The sequence below is a fragment of the Grampus griseus genome, assembly GCF_964374135.1.
Source record: "Grampus griseus genome assembly, chromosome: 16".
In the NCBI taxonomy this organism is placed as follows: Eukaryota; Metazoa; Chordata; class Mammalia; order Artiodactyla; family Delphinidae; genus Grampus; species Grampus griseus.
Window position 1 is genome coordinate 60,476,406 of NC_139010.1, and position 21,043 is coordinate 60,497,448.

Here is a 21,043-nt window from a genome sequence, read left to right on the forward strand (position 1 = left end):
CGTTATGAAGAGGCAGGTGAAACGGTTGCACGACGGGAAAGTGCAACCCTGCTGGGGCCGGGGGTTGGGGTGGGGGGATGGGAGCTATCTGGGAGAGCAGCAGCCCTCGGCCTCCTTCACATCCTCCCCGCCAATGGATGATGGGGAAAGCACTGCTCCAGAGGTTCCCTGGAGCGGACTCTGAACTAGGATCTGGGGACGCAGTGAGAGGGCAACCCAGAGTCTGAGCCCAGAGCTCTGTGTGTGTGTGTGGGGGGGGGATTACTGCCCCAGGGCGGGCCCAGCCCCAGACCCCACAACTAAACCCCCAGGCCAACCGATAAGCAGTATTCCTGGAGGGCTGACCTGAACACTTATTCTTCTCAGGACTCTAGACCTCCTGGGTAAAGGAAAGGGACCCAGTTGGAGATACAGTCCTTCTTCTCGACCCTACGTTTCTCCCTCCAAGGTGTAAACCCGTTACAAATCTTCCGGGAGTGGAAAGGGTTGGATAGCTCTGTACTTCACAATTAACCAGGGATGGGAGGTTTGGGCAAGTTTGCTTGATGAAGGATGAAAAATTCTAGCTTTCCCCATTCAATTCATTCAGCAACATCTACTACGTGCCAGGCAATAAGAGCCTGGACAGTTTTTCCCCATTTTTCAAACTCGCTAAACGCGATCAGAGGGCAGAGAAAATAGGCCCAGAACCTTAACAGTCCTGGCCCCGCCCCTTATACGTTTGGCTTTGCCTGCTCCGCCCATCACTTCACTTTGAGGCGGCCACTAGCCCAAAACGAAAAAAGCCAGTCTCTGCTCCACCATCGCATTCTTCAGCCTCGGGTCTCAAGCCCTGTAGCGGAGAAGGCGAGGTCTAACTTTATACCACCGGCCTGTTTCGCCTTCAGTTTCGGGATCCATCCGGAACACTTTCAGACAGGATCCTCAGTGAGCCGGCACTCGATTGAATCGGTCTGTCTCTACAGCCAAAGTAGGCGGGTTCGCTGCGGCCGCTCCAGGCCAAAGCAAGAAGACCTTACTGCGCACGCGCAGTAGACAGCCGACGGAGCCACCGATGGAGCAGTCCGGAGGGGAGCAAGAGCCCGGAGCCGTCAGGTACCGAGCACCGGAGGGGCCGAGAGAGGGAAAAAAGGCCTGCGGGAGGGTAGCTGAACCAGGGCCGGGTCTGGGGGTCGCTTTTAGGAGCCGGGGCTTAGGAGCATAACGGAGGCGGACTCGCAGGTAACAGCAACCCGGTGACGCCGCCGCCAACGCCCCTTTGCCCGCAGGCTCCTGGACCTGCCCTGGGAAGACGTGCTGCTCCCACACGTCCTGAACCGTGTGCCGCTGCGCCAGCTGCTCCGGCTGCAGCGCGTCAGTCGGGCCTTCCGGGCGCTAGTGCAGCTGCACCTGGCCGGGCTGCGCCGCTTCGACGCCGCTCAGGTAAGCCTGGGGCCGGAGCCCCACCCACTTCTGCCCCCGCCCCGGCTCCAGCCCCGCCTCTAACCTCCAGTCGCCAGCCCTGAACCTCCAGCTCCCAGCTCTGCTGTCTACCCTTTGGGATCCCCCTTGGGCCTCTAGGAATGACCTGGAAGCGATCCACCCAGCGAGAAGTACTCTCAAAGGGCGAGTACCGGGAATCAACTCAGAGGGCGCGTAGGGTCTCTCTTGGGAGGTCAGGTGGCAAGCCCCGAGGGCGACCTGCTGCCAGGAAAGCACTCCTCAGGGACGGGTAGGCAGCGTCCGCCCCCGTAACCAGCTGAGAGTCGAGGTGCTTCCCCGCCCGTAGGTGGGTCCGCAGATCCCGCAGGCCGCATTGGCCTGGCTGCTGCGGGACGCCGAGGGGCTGCAGGAGCTGGCGCTGGCGCCGTGTCACGAATGGCTGTCGGACGAGGATCTGGTGCCGGTGCTGGCGCGGAATCCCCAGCTGCGGAGTGTGGCGCTGGCCGGCTGCGGGCAACTGAGCCGCCGCGCGCTGGGGGCGCTGGCCGAGGGCTGCCCCCGCCTGCAGCGCCTTTCGCTCGCGCACTGTGACTGGGTAGATGGGCTGGCGCTGCGCGGCCTCGCTGACCGCTGTCCGGCCCTTGAGGAGCTGGACCTCACCGCCTGCCGACAGCTCAAGGATGAAGCCATCGTGTACCTGGCACAGAGGCGCGGCGCAGGCCTTCGCAGCCTCTCGCTGGCGGTCAACGCAAATGTGGGGGACGTCGCCGTCCAGGAGTTGGCTCGCAACTGCCCGGAACTCCAGCACCTCGACCTAACCGGCTGCCTCCGGGTTGGAAGCGACGGTGTCAGGTGCCTGGGCCTGGGGTCGGTGGGATGGGAGGAGGGCAATCAATTAGCCTCTGGGGGTTGGGGCGGGCTGTAGTTGTCGAAAGGCAGAACTGGGGTTCCTGTATCTTCCTGCTACCACGGTACCCCCATTCTGAACAGGAAGGGCCTCTAGGAATGCCTAGGCCAGAGAGCCCACAGTTTAAAAACTTTTTTGAACCAGTATTTACACATTGGGAGATTCCACATACAGAGTACAAAAGTCAGATTTCTGGCTGTTCTTCAACAAGGGGAAAACCTTGCAATCCTGGGCACAGCTGAGAAGCAGGTTCCCTGTTTCAGAGACAGGAAGTCTCCGGTTCACTGGACGCATTAAATGTATGACCCCAAACCGGGTCTCCTCCCTTCTATACGGAGGGAAGAAGTATACCCCGAACTGGAGGGAGACAGGGGCTTTGCCGGCTCCCCCACCGTGGGTGTAGCGGCTTCACGCCCCTCACCTCACCCGGCTCCTCCCCCAGGACGCTGGCCGAGTACTGCCCCGCGCTGCGCTCGCTGCGGGTGCGGCACTGCCACCATGTGGCCGAGCCCAGCCTAAGCCGTTTGCGGAAGCGCGGCGTGGACATCGATGTGGAGCCTCCGCTGCATCAGGCCCTGGTGCTGCTACAGGACATGGCAGGCTTTGCACCCTTTGTCAACCTGCAGGTCTGACCCGCCTGCCGATGGGCACAGCTGGACTGTGTGGCGGGGCCTCACTGTGAACCGTAGGGAAACTGAACTGTGGGGGCCTCGGCTGAGAGGCCAGTGCCCTGCCCTACCCTGGAGCTTCAAATAAAGAGCTTTTTACCCCTTCTTGCCTGGCGCTGCTGCCCTGTTGGAGATAGGGGATGTGAGGCTGGGAGAGACAGACACAGTACTCCAGCACCCCAGCTGTGAAATGACCAGAATGCACTCACACCTTCCTGGGGCTACCTTTACTGTGCCCATGGCAGCTCCAAGAGGAGGTTAACACTGTGGAGCGAGGAAGTAGGGAAAGACGGGGGACAGGAGTTACGGCGCGCCCTGTGTGGAGGTGTAGGGCTCCTGCATCCCTCTGGGATCTGAGCCTAGACGGCTCCGGCAGTCTGGCGAGTGCCTCAGTGGAAGCGGTACTTTCTGGCTGGCTTGAGGTTGATGTATGTGGCCTTCATCTCCTCAGCCTCAGGGTTCCGCACATCTTTGAATCGCTCCCCTTTGGTGCTCACTACCTGGTTGTCGATGTATCGGATCAGCTTCTTGGGAGCCTGTCAGGCAATCAGGTAGTGAGTAGCAGAAGCCAGGAGACAGTTGCACCCACTCCATGACCCTAGGAGCTGCAACCGGCTCACCTCCTTAGGAGCCATAGGCCGGTGAATCTTCTGATCCTCTGCGCTATCCACCATCATGTACCTGCCAAAAACTTGGCTGGGTGAAGCTCCTGCCACCCTAGGAAAACCCTCTAAGGGCAGGGCCCGGCCCGGCCCGGCCCAGCCCAGCCCAGACTCACTTCTGCAGGATGAAAGACTTCAGCTCATCCTTTTGGGGGCCTCTGAGGCGCCTGGGCAGGTCCTGCAGAGAGGGGAAGCCTGTCTAGGGCCTAGGGTACCAGCAGGAAAAGCAAATGGGGATAGGCTAGGGGCGGGGGCTTAACACTAAGGTGGAACATAGCTGAGGTTACATGGGGTTGGGGGGCTGTCTAGCAGAGGATACCTGGTTGGGGCCATCCCAGGCTGGAGGCCCCTCCTCCTTCCCCTCTACCAGCATCTGCACAGCTTCTTCCAAGTCCCCTCGAGCTTTGGCCAACACCCACTGGGCCTGCTCCACCGAACAGGTAGGGAACACCTCCAGAAGTACGTCCACCCCTGGCAGCAGTTCCTCCTCAGCGCCGGATGCCTGTGGGCATAAATGTTGACAAGAGGCAATACTTCCTCCTTTCCAGGGCCCTAGCTCCCTCGTCGGTACCCTCCTCTACCAGTACCTCATCTTGGGTGTCCCCAGCAGCAGTCGGAGAAGACATCGTCTCTTCTTTGAGCCGCTGCAGAGGCTCTGGGGAGACAGATACCTGACCTTGGACCTCAGAGCTCTGTGGTTTCAGGTTCTCTTAAAGAGGCAGAAAGAGCAACAGGTTTGCCAGGGCTTTGGAGGATGGGGGTTTAAGTCACCCAAGTGCCCGATTCCCAGACTCACCTTTGTTCCTGGCACCACTCAACTGCCCTGAGAGCTTCCGCATCATTTCCCCTATTGTACCTCTGAAAAGGCAAGGAGGGCGGTAAAAGGACAACTCTGCCCACCCTCCACAATCAGCCAGCCCTCCTCCTCCTCTTGGTCCCAGCCAGGCCCCACCTTGGGATGTAGGCGAAGCCAGGCACATAGGCCTCCATCATCTCAGTGAAGGCCTCCATATCGAAATTCTCATCCGATGGGCCTGAGGGGCCCAGGTCCTCAAGGACCCCGAGCACATAGGAGAAGATGACCTCATCCAAGCCGCTGCAGCAAGGGGACAGGACAAGCCCTGTTACCTCCAGCATTGCCACCTAGCCTGGGACTCCAGCCCTGGGCTTCATGGGGTCCAGGAGCCAGACCTCAAGCCTTAAGCCCAGAAGAGTATCCCACCCCCCACCCCCCCGACCCCCTCAGAGCTTTGGTTTCCCATCTGTTCAACAAGGGTGACAGGAACAGGATGAGAGGTGAGGCCATACCAGCAAATCATAACCAGCCCTCCTCCACCTGAGGAATAGGGCTGAGTACTTCCCACCCCAGTCTTTCCATTGGCCAAGGCCCAGAGTACTGCCCAGCAGCTCCAACTCTGGCCCCAGCATGACCCTTCTAGGAGAGCAGCTTCTACCTGAGGTCAGCCTCTGGGAGGTGCGTCTGAACAAAGGCAAGGAGGGCTGCACTGACAATCCTCTCCAGCTCCATGCTCTCTCTTCTGAAGGGACACAAGACAGAGGCTTGTCAGGCCCTCTTCTGCCTGCCGCTGCCCACCAGGTCCAGGGGCGGCCAGCTCCTCCCTCCTGCCCTGCTGTAGAAACCATTTGTTGATGTTGCCCATAGCTTCCAGTTCTTCAGCCCTCCCCCACTCCCTCAAGCAGAGCCACAGCCCCCTGCCTGCCTATCTCTCCACCTCCTCCAGCCTGAGACAGGGCAGGACACTGTCTCAGGAGAAAGTTTCCAGAGTGGACGTTTCCCTCCCCCCTCCCCCGACCTCTCCCCATCTCCCCACCCCATTCCCCAACAGTAGGCCTAGACCCTCTGGAAAGAAGCCGAGGTCTTGAGGTCACATGCCTCCTGGCTGAGGAATCCCATCACTGAGAGGGCCACTTGGCCCCCAAGTCCAACCACAAGGGACCCATTGTCCAGCCCCCCAAGGAGCAGGCCTCAGGACTGAGCACAGCCATTCCCCCACCCAGAGTGGGCCACCCACCCTCTGCACAAAGGGGCTTTTCTGGCTCTGGGGCCCAGATAGAAGGGGAAGCCTTTCATGAATTCTCTCTTCCTGCCAGGTCCTTGCCCTTCCAGCAGCTTGGGCCTATCTATGGAGGACTTTCCATCCTCCGTCCCAAGGCCTACGGAGCCCTACAAGATCTGGCCTTTGCTTACCTCTCCAACCTCACCACTCCCTCCTTGCTAACTCCACTCCTGCCCCAGCAGCCTCCTTGCTATTCCTCAGACTTGCCCAGTTTCTTTCTACCTGTCTCCTCCAGATATCCACATGGCTCATCCCCTCACCTCTGCCAGGGCTCTGCTCAAATGTTGCCTCCATAGAGAGACCTTTCCTGACTAACCGACCAAAATTAGGCATTCCCCATACTCCCCAATCCCTTACTCTGCTTTATTTTCTATATAGCATATACTACAGCTCCATGTTATCTTTATGTTTATTTGCCTGTTGTCCTCCCCCACAGAATGTACGCTTCAAGAAGAGGGAGTTTGAGGGGGGGGATACTTTGTCTTATCCATTGGTATAGCCCTAGCACCTAGAAGAATGCTTGCACTTAGTAGGTGCTCGATAAATACTTATTGACTTATTTCATTCCTACTTACATGCTTTTGACTCCCTAAAGTCTGTATTTGGTAGTCAGGAACATTTACTTGGTAAAGAACTGCTCCAGACCCACGAGTCCAAATGTCAGCTCATTACACCACTCAGGAGACTCAGGGGCACCTCAAACTGCACCTAGCCCCAACTCACCATATCCTCCCGATGTGTGTACTCCCCCTCCAAAGCAGGCACCTCCTCCTGTTTCACCAGCTAACATGACTCACTCAGCTACCGAACCTGAAACTTGGGGGTTACCCATGATTTCACCCTCTCTCAACCCCTGCTGCAATCAATCAATCACCAGGTCCTGTTGAATCTATTCCCTTATTATTCTCCATTCTATCCACTTCTCCCCAACTTCAGTCTGGCTTCTGCTCTACTAAATTTTCTCAGGCTAAGGGCATGAGTTACTTTTTCAGGTTTTGGTCTCATTAGGTTGAACCATATGAACTTGCCAATATTACCTGTTTTTGATCTGAAAAAGAAAAGAAAAAGGCAATTTCTTGTAGTTTCACCTAATATTTGCCCTTTCAAGTAGCACCAATGTTGGTCTAGGAGGCATCACATCCTCCTGTTTCTCTTCTACCTCTCTGGCCATTTCTTCCCAGGCTCCTTCTCTGTCCCCCTCTCCTCTGCTTCCTTCTAAATGTGGCAGCAAAGCTCAGGCTCAAAGCTGCTTCTCCTTTCTCCTCAGTCTGCACCCTCTCTCTCTGGAAAATCTCATCTGGGCCCACATCTTCTTGTACCAACTCCATGTCACCAATTCCCAAATGTCCAATCCTATAGTCCAGTCTCCTCCTCTGAGCTACACACTTGTACGTCTACCTCCCTGACACCTCTGTGGGGATGACTTAACATGTCCCAAACTGACATTCTTCCAAGTCTTTTATTCCTCCAAGGCTGTCCTCAGTATACGCATGTCCATGTACCCAGCTGTTCCTGCCACAAGTCTGGGAATTATCATTGACACCATCCTACCTTTTGCCTTCTCACATCCAATCAGTCACCGTGCCCTGACCATTATCCCTCAACATATCTACTTGTCTCCATCTCTACTCCCACTTGGCTCCAACTCTTGCCTTAACTGCAAGAGTTTCCTAAATGTTCTCCCCACTACCATCTTTCCCCCAACAACCTATTCTCTACAAAGATCATGGCTGTACAATATTTACCAAAAAATCACACTTTTTCTGCTTAAAATCTATCAGTGATTTCCTGCTTCCCTTCAGATAAGTCCAGCTTCTTTTTATGGCCCTCAATTCAGGGCCTTACTCCTGCCTACATCTCTCCAGCCTCACCATGCACCACCCACCCCCGGGATCACTCCCCTCCACCCCGACTTGCTTTCAGCTTGCCAGCACTCCAGCTTTTTCACAGCAAGGGTCTTTGCACAAACTGTTTCCTCTGCCTGGGCAACGTGCCACCTCCACCCCTTCACTTGCTAACTCCTCTCACCTTTCAGGTTTCAGCTTACAGTTTCCTTCAAGGGATGCTCCCCTGACCCTTTAGAACTGGTTTGGTCTCCTCTATCTTACATCCTCATTGCAGACTACACTTTTCCTTACTTAGCAGCACCTTTTACAGCTATAATCAAAACATTATTGGGGCAATGTTTAATGTTTCTTCCACATGTTTCATGAGGGCAGAGACTACACTCCTGGCTTATTCATCAATGTACACTCAGTGTCTTCTGTGAAGTAGACACTCAATAAACAGTTACTCCCCACTTTAGAAATGAAGAGATTGAAGCTGAGTGGGTTTAATGACTTGCCCAAAGTCACCTGGCTTGACTGTGGTAGTCAGGAGATAAATCCAGGACACCTAGTTGAGTGAGTGTATATTCTAGGGACTACTCCAGGGGATGGGGAGATGTCAAGACCTCCAATTGGGTTGAGATAGGGCTACCATCTATTATCGCAGTTCCCTTGTCCCCTGACTGGTAACACAGAGTTGCCGTGACAGCACAGGGGTTGCTCAGGACAGGAGAACTGAGAAGCCCTATCCTACCAGGGGAGGCTAGCCTCTTGCTCCAGACCCTAGCGTAGGCCCTGGGGAGGAAGAGAACTGCTCAGACAGGGCATACCAGATCCCATCATGCAGCTCCCCCAAGAAGTCAGCCCCCTAGGGAGACCTACATCCACCCTGGGTTATACCAATCCTGGCTGCTAGCAGTTGCCTGCCAACCTCTGCTGGGACAAAAGTCCACGGATGCTGCATGAAAACTTCTAGGGAAGAAGCTCTCAGGGATGTGTCTGATGCCCCTAGGTTTCTAACCAAGGTCCAAGAGCCAGGGAGTTATTATTAGGAAACACCCCCCCCCCCACTGTGCCCAAATAAAAAAGTCTTCCTGCCCTGAGCTTTTGCTCTAACTTGTCTCCTAATGGAACATCCCCCTTCCTCCTGTTCTTGGGCTGCCCAAACTTCACCCAGCCTTCAAAGCTTGCCACTTCTTTTTCACCCTTCTCCATCCCCCTAGGCTTCCTCAGCATCTCTTTCCTACCCAGAGGCGTCTCCTAATATTTCTCCTCCATAGTCCCTAAGCTGGGGAAGCTGCAGCCTGAACAGCCAGCCTTCTCCAGGGCAAGAACATGATTTCCCTGAGACTTTTCAAATTCTGGATATAGCCCACAGAACCCCGTTACTTCCTGGGGGCTCCAAATAAGAGTCCACTGGTTAGCTGCACCCATGAAATGTGATTGTCATCCTGTCATGAGTCCTGTTTAAACACCTCTGATGAAGGTAAAAATATTTAGCATCTACTGACTGCTTACAATCTATCAGGGATTGTTCTATGCACTTTACATGTATTAACTTACCTAATCCTCACAATTACCTTAACATATAGATACTAATATATCATATTGATATTATCCCATTTACCCAAAAGGAAATGGAGGCACTGAGAGGTTAAGTAACTTGCCCAGGGTCACACAGTAAGTTAATGGCAGATTTACACCCAGGCAGTCTGGCTCATTGTTAACCACTACACTATACCACCTTTCATGATGCAAATGGTCAGTCCCCAGCCTGTAATCTGATCCTCTCCTGCTTGGCTGGCCCTCTGCCTACCTCGGAATCTTTGCTCACACCATTCTCCCCATTCAGAATGTCTTTCCCTTCGCCTCTCACTCTGCAGGCCTCACTTCCTCCCTGGAGCCAACGCTGACTGCCCCATCCTCACTGCCCTCGGCTGGTCTGAGAGCATCCCCGGGACCAAGCACAGGCCTGGACTTTCCAGATGTTCCATAAGACCCCCCTGGACAAGTTTAAGTGAGACTGGGGGAAGGAGTACCATGTTGTTCCCTTGGGGTGGGGAGATGCCCAAGGTGGAGGGAGAGCAGAAGGCCATGTGGGAGGAGGAATTCTGGGAAGCAGAGTGGAAGAAGTCTGAGGCACTCAAGAGGGTCTAGAAACGAGGTCTTCACTGCTTCTCCCAGCCCTTATGAAGCCCAGCTCCTGGGGCCCTAGTCCCATAACGCAGGTTCCAGAGCACATCATTGTACCCTGACCCCCAAGTCAGGTCTTAGAGGAGCCAAGGACACCGATGGGTACACAAGGGATTCCGGCATCCAAAGTCAGACAGGAGCACAAATGGGGGGAGGCGGGAATACAGGAAGTGGGACCATGATGATGGCCGACCCCTGAAGCAGGAGCTCCCTAAACGAGCTAGCGGGGTACCCATAAGCATCCAGAATAGTGGGCCCGAGGGCACAGGGATGCGGTTGCGGCCCTGAGGGACACATGACGAGGGAGGCCTGAGCAGGCTAGGATGTGCCTTGATACAGGCCACGGCGAGAATCAGAGATGGGGTTCCGGCGGGCCCCGGGGGTACCGTGGGGAGACACACAGGACGGGTACCCTGGGTCAACGCTCTCCGCGACTCTCTTAGCCCTGGGCCGGGGCCTGGAGGGGAAATCACCTGCTCCGTCGGGCGCCGCCGGCGATTTGTCCCGCGCGGTGCAGCTCTCATCCCCCAGCCCCACCAACGAGATCAAAGGCGGGGCCCAGAGCGGTTACTTTCCAGAAGCGCCATGGTAGCCATTTTTAAGAAGGGCATGCCCACAAGTGGGCGGTGCTCCTGCTACCATTCTCATTTGTCTCAGAGCTTTGGGCGAGATCCCGCGGCGGCCATTTTTGTTGACAGTAGGGAGGAGTTAGGCGTGGAGGTCCAGCCAGTGGGTGGAGTCTCAGTGACTGACTGTATCCCCTCCTAGTGCCTTGCCGTCTGCACAGACGGGAGAACATTTTGACCCCACTCGGTGTCTTCCCATCCGTCTTATTTCCTCGCCCCCAAATCTCCGCCCTCAAATCCTGTAGCTTCCCCACCCCCACCCCGCCCTCGTCTCTCCCTGGTTGGTTCTGGTGGCCCTACTCCTAGATCCAGTGTTCTTCCCCAAATCCCGTCTCTCCCCCTTCGTGTCCAGTCCATATTCAAGCCCTGTCACCCAACAACTCTGAGGTGCTGACTTACCCGCCATATCTAACTCTCCTTTGTATTCTCTTAACAGCGATGTTTCCCCAAGATTAGTGTGGGTTACAGGGCCTGCGTCTTGGGACCTGGAGCCTGGTTTGGATGGGGAAGGCGGGGCAGCAGGTGCTCTGAGCGAGGATCCACCTGAGCGCAGATCCAGGACGGCCTGCAGGCCATGCCCACCCCCGGTAACTTCATGCCCGAATTGGCAGGGCTTCTCATTTATGACAGGACGGCTGAACTCCAGTACCTTGTAAGGCCTCAGCTTCCTCTTTCTCTTCCTGCTACGGAGCTTCCCGGTGCTACCCTGTGGGGAAGCCCATAGCCTTCCCTTCCCAAGAACCCTTTAATGGGTCATGAGGGAAGGAGTTCCATTCAAGGATGAACTCTCCCATCCCCGATCAGCAGGGATGAGCCTCTTTTCAGGGCTAGTCCCCTTGTAGGGTGCTGGGGACCCAGAGATTGTCCCTATCCACAGGAGCTCACAGTCCAAGGTAGAAAGTCCCATCCTCTCTTCCCTAAGGACTGAGGCAGTGCCAAAATATGGAGAAAAAGGGGATCACTGCTCCCTCTTCCAGTCCTGTCCCTCACAGCAGCCTCCCACCTCCCCACCAGGATCGTCTGGCCTCAAAGAGAGCAAGATGTTGGCTGCTGGGGAGAGGGGGCAGGAAAGGGGAGGGAAGAAGGAGGGAGCACCTTTAGCAACGTGTCTCCCATAAAAGCACTGCTGCTGCCAGCCTGGTGCTGCTGGGGTTAATGAGGTGTGAGGTGACAGCCACTTTCAACTCTGGCCAAGCAGGCCCCTGGGAAAGGGGTGATGGATAGCTGCCAGCCCTCTAAAGACTTGGCCATCGCTCCCCTCCCCCAGTCCCCTATCCTCCCTCCCCCTCCGTTGCACAATACTGATGATGACTCTTCTCTCCCTACCACCCCCATTACAGGAATTTTCAGGTTTCCTCAGAAGAGCTGTCCCTAGTCCTAGCTCAGGACCCTTGTGGCCATCCCTGAGGCATACCATTCCCCCTCCCCCACGGCCTGTTTCTTGAATAGCAGTTGGATGTAGCTACATATTATCGTGGGAAAGAACTTCCTGAGCTTTCAGGGAAGGATGATGGGAAAGACCATTTAGAGGGAGCCCCTCAATTCCCAGTTCAGACCCTGGAGAGTCTCAACTCTGTGCAGCAAGGGTTAGGTTTTGGAGTCAGAGGACAGAGAGTGGGCTGAGGAGAGGGACCACCACAGGCACAAGGACACACACAAACTGTAAGGCAGGGGATCCAGGGATCACTTGTCCTTCTCGACATTCCATAGCAGGCTGGACCTTAAGCTCCTAATTTGCTGTCCCCTCAGGTCTCAATCTCTCTCCACAGGATGGGAACAAACTCCACTTACGCTTTGGATGGTGCTTGAAGCTACATGAGGTGAAAGGAGGTATAGCGATACCTCCTCTCTCCCCATTCCGTCAAACGAATTCTGCAACAGATGCTGGGTCTCCTGAGCTGATGGGAGAAGCTAGAAGCCTGCGCTGAAGCTTCCCCTAGCACATCAATTCCCCATCATCCAACCTCAGAATGAGGAAATTGGGCTTGAATTAGGCATAAAGAGCAGATTTCCCAGACATTAAGAGCAGAGAAAGAACCCAGCTGGCTGGTCTCAAGGGGTGGGAGGGACTCAGAGACTGAGGTGAGGAAGGGAACGCTTTGAAAGATGGGGTGGGGGGGAAGAGGGGGGTCCCCACTCTTGCTTGAGGTCAGCAAGGGCTCTCTGGGCAGGGTGCCTGGCCCTCCCACACCTTCCTCCTTTCTCAGAAGAGCCAGGATGGGGCGGGGGCGGGAGTTGGCTGGGGCGGGCCCTATTTAAGGAGCAGTCTCTGGGAGCATCACTGTAGATCCAGCTCCAGGAGGGAGAGAAGAGGCTTCATGGGTAAGTGCAGACCCCTTTCTCTCAACTCAAGCAGGGTGGGAGTAGGGTGACTCCTGAGCCTGCCAGCTTGCCTCTCCCATCTCCAGGGATAGGCTGCAGGTCCGCCCTGTGAATGGGAATAGCACCCCAGCCCTCAGTTTAACTCTGTAGAAAGTCAACGTGTGTTTCAGGGAAGTCTTTCTCTTCTGCTCCCTTATCTATCCCAGGTACTTCAGATCTTCACTTCAGGTGGGGAGATTTTCAGGGAGCTGGGACTCCTGGACCTCCCTCTACCTTGGGGATCCATATTTTGTGGGTCCTCTTTGGCTCAGGAAGCCACTCATTCTCTAGAGAAATGCCCTTCTCAGTGTACATGTTCTGGCTGTTCCCCTAACCCCTTGCCCATCCAGTTCCACATCTGGCCCCACCAGGAGCGTATCTGGGCAGGAGATGACGGGTCTGACTCTGCAGTACCCACGGAATCCCTACCACATCCCTGAGTCCCCTCCCCTCATATCCTACATCAGTATCCTGTTAGAATTTAGAGAACCCTTACCTCTTTCCCTAGCAATGGGCCCCTATTTTCAGCTCTGAGCTCAGACCCTCGATGGGATAGGAGGAATCTTGAGATCCCAGGTTCCTCTTCTGACACGTCCTGGGAATGGGGGAAAATTCACACAAGGGAGCACAGGAGAGCAGCATCAAGGCTAAGAGAACTTTGGCCATCTGGCTCTGAGAACTGAATTCCATAGGCTGTGAGCTCTAGCAAATGCCCTGGGGACTCAGTTCTGGTGCCTGGCTGTGCTGTACTGTCAATACTGAGGTCATGGGGGACCTGCTATCTCAGACTCACAGCGTCCCAGCCAGGTGCTGCCACCTGCCAGAACTTTTAATAACTTCGAGTTACTCTTCTTGTCAAAGACTTCAATGGCTCCCCAAAACTCCTCACCTTGCCATTAAAGTCTTTCAAAGTATGGCCTCCACTTAGCTTTCAAGCCTGATCTTCCATTGCTCCCTGGTTATAACCTGTCCTCCAATGAAACCCTGCTACTTCCTGCTCCCGCTGCATGCTTTTATTCATGCTGATCCCTCCTCAGTTCTCCCTGGGACACCTCCATTCCATCGCTATCTGTTGGAATCCTATACATCCTTCAAAGCCTCTCTCAGATGCCTCTTACAAGAATCTTCTTCAACCCCTCAATGATGCATACGATCTCCTACAAATCCTCCGCACTCCGCTTCCAGTGGGGCTTGATTCACGAGCCCCAGAGTGTCTAGTCCTGTGTCCTACACAGAGTGGCTGTTCAATAAACGTTCCTTGTATTTTGCTGAGTGTGTCTCATGTATGAAGAGGCAGTTTGGCCTAGATGTTAAGGCTACAGTCAGATTTCCCAGGTGTATTCTCTGTGTGTACCCTTGGGTAAGTTGTTAACTTCTATCGGCCTCAGTTTCCTAATCTATAAATGGGAATAATAATTATATCCACATCAAGGTTTTTGTGAAGATTAAATGATAGTTTTTGTACAGGGCTCTAGCACAGTGCCTGCACATAGTAAGTTCTGAGTTAAGTGTGTGAGATTGCTATGATTCTTTTTTCTTTTGTGTGTGTGTGTGTGTGTATTTTGGCTATGCCATGTCACATGGCATGCGGGATGGTTCCCTGGCCAGGGATCGAACCTGGGCCTCCACTGTGAAAGCACCAAATCCTAACCACTGGGCCACCAGGGAACTCCTTGTTATGATTCTTATTATCCTCCCTTCAGTAGGATGTGAGCTACCCAGCTGGGAGGTAGGACAGGGTTTAAAATTGGTCAGTCAGGGTTTATTGAGCAAAGGGCTCTAGACCAGATGCCAGGGTTGGGTAAAGCTGGGGCAAGGCCAGGAGGAGAAGGCCACCAAGATGAGTTTGGTAGCCCAAGCCCTGCTGGGATCTAGACGCTCTGGATTCCCACCTACTGTGTGACATTGGGTGAGTCACTCCTTCTCTCTGGCCTCGGTTTCCCAGCATAAGGTCACCTGAGGAGGTAGGGCCAGGTGAACAGTAAAGTCCCTGGCAGCCCAGATGTTTTATGAGTTCTAAGGGTTAAGTTCAAAGAAAAGAACAAAGAAAGAAGCATCTAGGCTCCCTGCAGGGCTTCTTTACATCCTTAGGGCTGGAGCAAGCACTGGGGTTTGGAAGGACTGGCATGTTGGACTGAGCTGAGTGGCAGCACTTCCTTCAAAAAGCCTGTAATTGGGGGCCTCCTCCCTCACTGGGGCTGGGGGATAGGGGTATACTGTTTGCAGTCTCTGGGCATTTCCAGGGCATATGTGGAAGACTTGGGGGAAGAATGTGAGCAATGCGGATTCTCAGAGATGGGGAAGTGTTTTTTTTTGTTTTTAAATTCCTGTGAATGGAATTTTGGGGGATGTGTACTTAGTTCTTTTTTTAAAATTAATTAATTAATTTTGGCTGTGTTGGGTCTTCGTTGCTGCGTGCGATCTTTCTCTAGTTGCGGTGAGCGGGGTCTACTCTTCACGTTGCGGTGCGCGGGCTTCTCATTGCAGTGACTTCTCTTGTTGCGGAGCACGGGCTCTAGGCATGCGGGCTCAGTAGCTGCGGCACGTGGGCCCTAGAGCACGCGGGCTTCAGTAGTTGTGGCTTGCAGGCTCAGTAGTTGTGGCTCGCGGGCTCTAGAGCGCAGGCTCAGTAGTTGTGGCGCATGGGCTTAGTTGCTGCGCGGCATGTGGGATCTTCCCGGACTAGGGCTCAAACCCACGTCCCCTACATTGGCAGGCGGATTCTTAACCACTGAGCCACCAGGGAAGTCCCGAGATGGGGGAAGTTGAGAGACTTCAAGGGTCTGGACCTGAGACGATAGAAAAGGAAGGGGATTCAGAACACACCTAACTTGGTATGAGACTCATGATTTACTTGAAGCCTGCCTTGTTTCAAAAAAAGGATTAGAGGAGGCTTACCAGCATGCAGACAATTCTCTAAGATTAAAACATAAAACCTGTGACAGAGTACATTTTAAGTGTGTATCCTTTTTGATCCAGAGATTCAATTTACTTATTATTGTTATTTTTATTTTTAGTTAGAAATTATTTCAAACTTAAAGAAAAGTAGCCAGAATCGTACAAAGAACTCTGGCTTAGCCTTCTACCAGATTGACCAACTGTTAACGTTTTGCCATGCTGCTTTCTCTAATCTATAGTCCTCATTCAAATCTTGTTACTTGTCCCGACACTGTCCTTCACAACAATTTTCATTCTGGTCCAGGATCCAAAACAGGATCATGTGTTGCATTTAGTTTTCATGCCTCTTTTTGTCTCCTTTGACCTGAAACCTTTGTCTTGTATGACATTGACATTTTTGAACAATTTTCTCTCAATTTAGGTTTATCTGAGGTTTCCTCATGATTATGCCTTACTGCTGAACTAATGTTGTATTTTTCAGTTTAACATATCAGACAGCACATGATGTCAATTTGTCTCTGTTAAAGAAAAAATTTTAGGGACTTCCCTGGTGGCACAGTGGTTAAGAATCCACCTGCCAATGCAGGGGACATGGGTTCAATCCCTGGTCCGGGAAGATCCCACATGTCGCGGAGCAACTAAGCCTGTGCATCACAACCACTGAGCCTGCGCTCTAGAGCCCGTGCACCACAACTACTGAAGCCTGTGCGCCTAGAGCCCGTGCTCTGCAACAAGAGAGGCCACCGCAATGAGAAGCCTGCGTGCCGCAACCAGAGAAAGCCCGTGCGCAGCACCGAAGACCCAATGCAGCCAAAAATAAATAAATAAATTGAAAAAAATTTTTTTAAAGAAACCCATTAAAGATGGTAAGAAAGACTTTAAGAGGGACTACTGCAATGGGGTTAAAGTGTTATCCACCAGTTTTCTCTATTATATTATCACGTTACTATTTTTTTTCAGGTTACTATTTTAAAATTTATAATTAATAAATATCTTATTGGAACATATTTGAAACTATATAAATATCCAGTTTCACATCAAACTTTCACCCATCAGTTTTAGTATTCAGAAATGATTCTCACCTGAATCAATCTTTACTCTGATGATTGGGAATGGTGATTTTCTAATTTCATCATTACTTCTACTATAAGGAAGAGCTTTCCTTTCATATGTATTTTTTAGTTAGCATTAGTATGGACTTAGGGATCCTTATTTTATTCAGCAGGTTATAATCTGTTACTGTGATTATTTGTTTCTATGCTTAAACTGTCCTTGATTTGGTCAGTGGAAGTCCCTTCAAGTTGGCTCCTTTGTTCTTTTGACATTTTTGATCAGTCCTTTATTTTCTGGCACAAGTTGTTCCAGTCTCATCTTGTACCTTCCCTGCCACAGCCTTGGAATCAGCCATTTTCCCGAGGGGACTGGTTCCTTTTACTGGAGAATGTAATTTAGAACCAAAGATCTAGGCACTGGCTGTGCTTGTGCTGCTAGGGTGGCATTGTTCAATGATTCAATTTCTAATTCTAAGACTTCAGATTCCACAATTTAACACTCGTGTATGTGAATAAAGATGCATATTCAAGGACATTTATTCTCATTACCCTCACAGCTTCCAAATAAGACCAAGCCATCAGCTTATTTTTTGCCTGTATTACTTCAAAAGCCTCCTAACTGCTCTCCGGATTTTCAAAATGGCCCCTCTATAGTCTCTTTTCCACACAGTACCCAGAATAACTTAAAAAAAAAAAATCTCATCACATTTCCCCCTGCTCATAACCCTCCATCCCCTAAGAATAAAATCCAAATTTCTCTACATGGCTTCAAGGTACCACAGGATCCAGCCTCATCTGTAACCTCATTAATTATCACTTTCCCGCTCGCTCACAGGACAAGGACACCCCAGCCAAAGGGTGTTTGTACTTGCTTTTCTCCCCCAGCTATTCAAATGGCTCGTAAAGGTCTTTATTAGGTCTCCACTCAAGAGTCACCTCTTCAGAGAAGCCTTCCCTAATTATCCTGTTGAAAACAGCACCCCATTACTTATCACTGTATGACATTACATCGTATATTCCCATTTGCTTGTTGTCAGTCTCTGTTTCTCTACATTACACCTCTTAAGTAGGCTCCACGAGGGCAGGGAGTTGTTTGGTTTTTCTCCCGTAGTACCAGTGCCTAGAACACTGCCCAGCAAACTGTGGGCTCTCAAATGCCTGTCGAGTGAATAAAGATAACTTTCATTCCTTGGGACGTTTGCACCCACCATACTTCCTGCCTGGCTTCCCCTCACCCTTCTCTTTGCATGGCTAACTTCTTCATATTCTTTAGATCTCAGCTTAAATGTCTTCCATAAGGACAGAAACTGCCATGGCTGTCTCATTCACTATGGTATCCTCAGGGCCTACCACTGTTCCTGGCAAATAAAAGGCACTCAAGAAATTTGTTGGATGGACTTTTAATAGCTAAAAGCTGGAAAGAATCCAAATGCTATAGAATATTGGATGACTGTTAAAGAATGAGGTAACTCCATGCGCATTGGCATAAAATGATGTCCAAGATATACTTAATGTATAATGCAACAAGCAAAACTGTGCAATTCATTTTATGTAATTAATACTAGGTGAACAGAAAAAAATAGTAAAAAATACTAGATTGGACCTCAGTGATCATTTGGGGGTGAGAGATATTAGAACAGATTTTAACTTCCTATTTTATAAATTTCTGTATTGCAGACTACTTTTTAAGAACAAACACTACCCTTTGAGCACTTAGTACATGACAGGCACTGTGGTAAACATTTTTTGTGCAGGATTTCACAGTACCTTCTCAATAATCTTATGAGATAGGTCCTAATACTATCATCCCCATTTGCAATGAGGAAATTGGTTCAGGGACATTAAGCAATTCATCTAAGGTCACACAGCAAACCCATCACACTACAAGACCTCCCTGTGTCTTTATAATTAAAAAATAAAAAAGGAAAGGAAAATAAGATGAAACTAGGGGTAACAGTTCAGGATCAAGGTTTTACACAAAAGATGCTAAGCAAATTTGGCTCCCTAGAAACCAGGGCAAATAGAAAAATATGATCAATTATGAGATCCTTGGTGATTCAAAGATAAAAGCAAACAACTTATCAGTAGAAACATCTTTACCAAATGCTGAGGTTTAATAGAACTTCTCCATGAAGTTCATAAATACAGCAGTGTTCAATCAAGTGATCTACAGCTTCAATAACATACCTGTATATCCAGGTAGCTGTTGGCCAACCACAAATGGAAGTTCAGTGAAAGCAATTCCAATAGGAGCCAAATTTATACAGCTTGGGCATCAGATCTGGTGGTCTGGCCAGACCCTTAGTTAAAATTGGATGTGTGGCCTAACCCTCCAGCAAACTCCTATAATATTGCAAATTCACCCTATTAAACACTGTTAGCAAGAATCAGGAGACAAGAAGTGACATTCATCTTAAATTTAAACGTTGGTAAATTTTCCACGTAGGCTGGGTTGGTTTTCTTCTTCTTTTACAGATGAAGAAACTGAGGCTCAGAGTCTAGAAAATGTCAGAGCCATTATGGATCTGATTATGGATCCCCTCCTCAGCCTTCCTCAGCCATGCCTGTCATCCACGCCTCAACAAAATAGCTTATGCCCTCCGAATCTCTCGGGGGGTGGTGGGCCTCAGGACCTAGAAGAGTGTCCTCCCGCACTGGAAGGGAGCTGGTTAAGGGAGAGTGAGGCCCAGCCAGTGAGGAAGCATACTTTTTCCAGAGGTCCACTCTAATCCTCACCTCCAACATCTTGTACCCCAAGATGGAAAGTAAGGCTCACCTTACACAGATGAAGAAAAACCCCTATCCCCAGGCATAAAAATGATCTTGAAGCCTACACTTGACTTCACTCATTTGTTTACTTTTCTTACAAGCTGGGGATAGGTGGGCCCTCAGCTTGGGGAGTTTGGAGAGCTTTGCTGGAGGGAGGAGAGGAAAAAGCGAAAGTGGGGGCTTATTGCAGGGCAGGCTTCAAAGAGGAAGAAGATGGGGAGGAAGGAGAGAGGAAACAAAGGGTTCAGGCCCTCCTTCCACCACACACACTCAGGCTTCCCAAGTCCAAGTAGAAGGAAGGAGTAATAGGACACCCACCCAGAGATGCCCTTGATCCATTCTCGCCCTTGCCCCGCCATCCAGCAATAAGCTGAGAGAAATCAAGGAAGTGGGCGGTGGTTAAAAAAAAAAGAGGTGACAGGTGCACCCAGCCCCAGCGCACAGCTGTGGCGGCAGGAGGAGAGCCGCGCGCGTGCTCACCCTGGCTGGCCGCAGGGCCTCGCGGCGCCCTCAGCTCAAGTCTTTCCTCTTCTTCCGGCGGCCGCGCTCCGCCGCTTCCCCCGCGGGGATGCTGTAGCCGCTGCAGCTGCTGGCTGGCCGGCGCAGCACTCGCCTCTCCGTACGGTACTCGGGCTCGCGCACGCGCGGCGCGCCCTGCAGCAGGAACTCGCCGCCGCGATAGGTGACGCGCACGTCGGTGCGTGGGTACGTGCCGTACGCTCGTCGCAACTCCCGGCGCACGAAGTCCGGCAGAAAGAGGCCCGGCGGGAGTGTACGTTCCACGCGGCCCCAGTGCAGCTCAGCGTGCAGGCTGCTGCCTTCCGGCCACTGCGTCCCGCTCTCGACCGCCGCCAGCCCCGCATCTGCGGGCTCCTGAAGCGACGGCCCTGGGTAGCCGGGCGCTGGGAACGGCGGTTGCAGGGCCACAGCGTAGGCCTGCGGGAAGGCCCACAAGGGCAGCGTGATCACTAGCGTCGCGCCTGTGGCGTGGAAGCAGTGGTATTCCCGCGGAGCCGCCCACTCGCCCGCGCTCAGGCTCGGGGGCCGGCTGCAGAAGTTGTGGGCCTGAATGGGGGGCAGCCGCGGAGGGGCGGGCAGGTAGGTGTAGGTGAGGTGCTGCAGCTGATGCCAGACGTCCTGCCCAGGCGCCAGGCAGCAGTATGTATACATGATGTGAAGCTCAGGCGGCCGGCATTGCTACTGGTGCCTCGTCCTGGTCCAGACCTGGGGTGGGGGTGGGGGTGCACTTTGCTCTCATCTCCACCACCGACCCTGGGGCCTGGTTACCCGGGGCTCTGGTTCACAGCAGGGGGCCCTGCCGTGTGCTGGAGTTCGGGGAACTCTTCCTAAGGAGTTCAGCTCCCACCTCACCTCTTGTCCTAGGGCTGGACCCAAACCCCAGGCTCCCAGCAGGCAAGAAGGACCCAAGCCTTTTTCAAGCCCCCAGTCCTGAAATGCTCTTCCCAGGTGGCTCCCTACTCACTTGTCTCCTTTAGCCCGGGGGAGCTGGTCCCCAGCATTTGGGGGAACCAGAGAGATCCAAGAGCGGGGCTCCTCTCCACCACTTTTTAGTTGAGCTGC

At 52.6% G+C, this 21,043-nt stretch overlaps 3 protein-coding genes across 6 annotated transcripts; 1 reads left to right on the forward strand and 2 right to left on the reverse strand.

Moving 5' to 3' along the window:
• Nucleotides 1-1,023: 1,023 nt before the first annotated feature.
• FBXL15 (F-box and leucine rich repeat protein 15) lies at nucleotides 1,024-3,102 on the forward strand. Of its 2 annotated transcripts, none has more exons than XM_082674269.1 (4): nucleotides 1,024-1,095; nucleotides 1,269-1,422; nucleotides 1,769-2,274; nucleotides 2,772-3,102. In XM_082674269.1, exons 1-4 carry the CDS (start codon nucleotides 1,055-1,057, stop codon nucleotides 2,959-2,961), a joined length of 891 nt encoding a protein of 296 aa, XP_082530395.1. In that variant the 5' UTR covers nucleotides 1,024-1,054; the 3' UTR covers nucleotides 2,962-3,102. The 2 variants fall into 2 exon arrangements, with proteins under 2 accessions (XP_082530395.1, XP_082530394.1); XM_082674268.1 differs by having other exon boundaries at nucleotides 1,047-1,095; nucleotides 2,956-3,102.
• A 109-nt stretch (nucleotides 3,103-3,211) lies between these two features.
• CUEDC2 (CUE domain containing 2) lies at nucleotides 3,212-19,993 on the reverse strand. Of its 3 annotated transcripts, none has more exons than XM_082673467.1 (9): nucleotides 19,943-19,993; nucleotides 5,114-5,197; nucleotides 4,612-4,755; nucleotides 4,456-4,517; nucleotides 4,247-4,368; nucleotides 3,979-4,161; nucleotides 3,776-3,837; nucleotides 3,618-3,678; nucleotides 3,212-3,533 (listed from the first exon to the last, which is right to left on the reverse strand). In XM_082673467.1, the coding sequence occupies exons 2-9, from the start codon at nucleotides 5,185-5,187 to the stop codon at nucleotides 3,387-3,389; spliced, it is 855 nt and encodes a 284-aa protein (XP_082529593.1). In that variant the 5' UTR covers nucleotides 5,188-5,197; nucleotides 19,943-19,993; the 3' UTR covers nucleotides 3,212-3,386. The 3 variants fall into 3 exon arrangements, with proteins under 3 accessions (XP_082529593.1, XP_082529592.1, XP_082529594.1); XM_082673466.1 differs by lacking the exon at nucleotides 19,943-19,993 and adding an exon at nucleotides 10,230-10,342; XM_082673468.1 differs by lacking the exons at nucleotides 4,612-4,755; nucleotides 19,943-19,993 and adding an exon at nucleotides 10,230-10,342.
• On the reverse strand, nucleotides 15,048-20,632 carry LOC309834300 (uncharacterized protein C10orf95 homolog; the record flags this gene model as incomplete). Its single annotated transcript, XM_082672962.1, has 2 exons — nucleotides 15,048-15,532; nucleotides 19,943-20,632. The coding sequence occupies one exon, from the start codon at nucleotides 20,630-20,632 to the stop codon at nucleotides 19,973-19,975; it is 660 nt and encodes a 219-aa protein (XP_082529088.1). The 3' UTR covers nucleotides 15,048-15,532; nucleotides 19,943-19,972.
• Nucleotides 20,633-21,043: the final 411 nt, after the last annotated feature.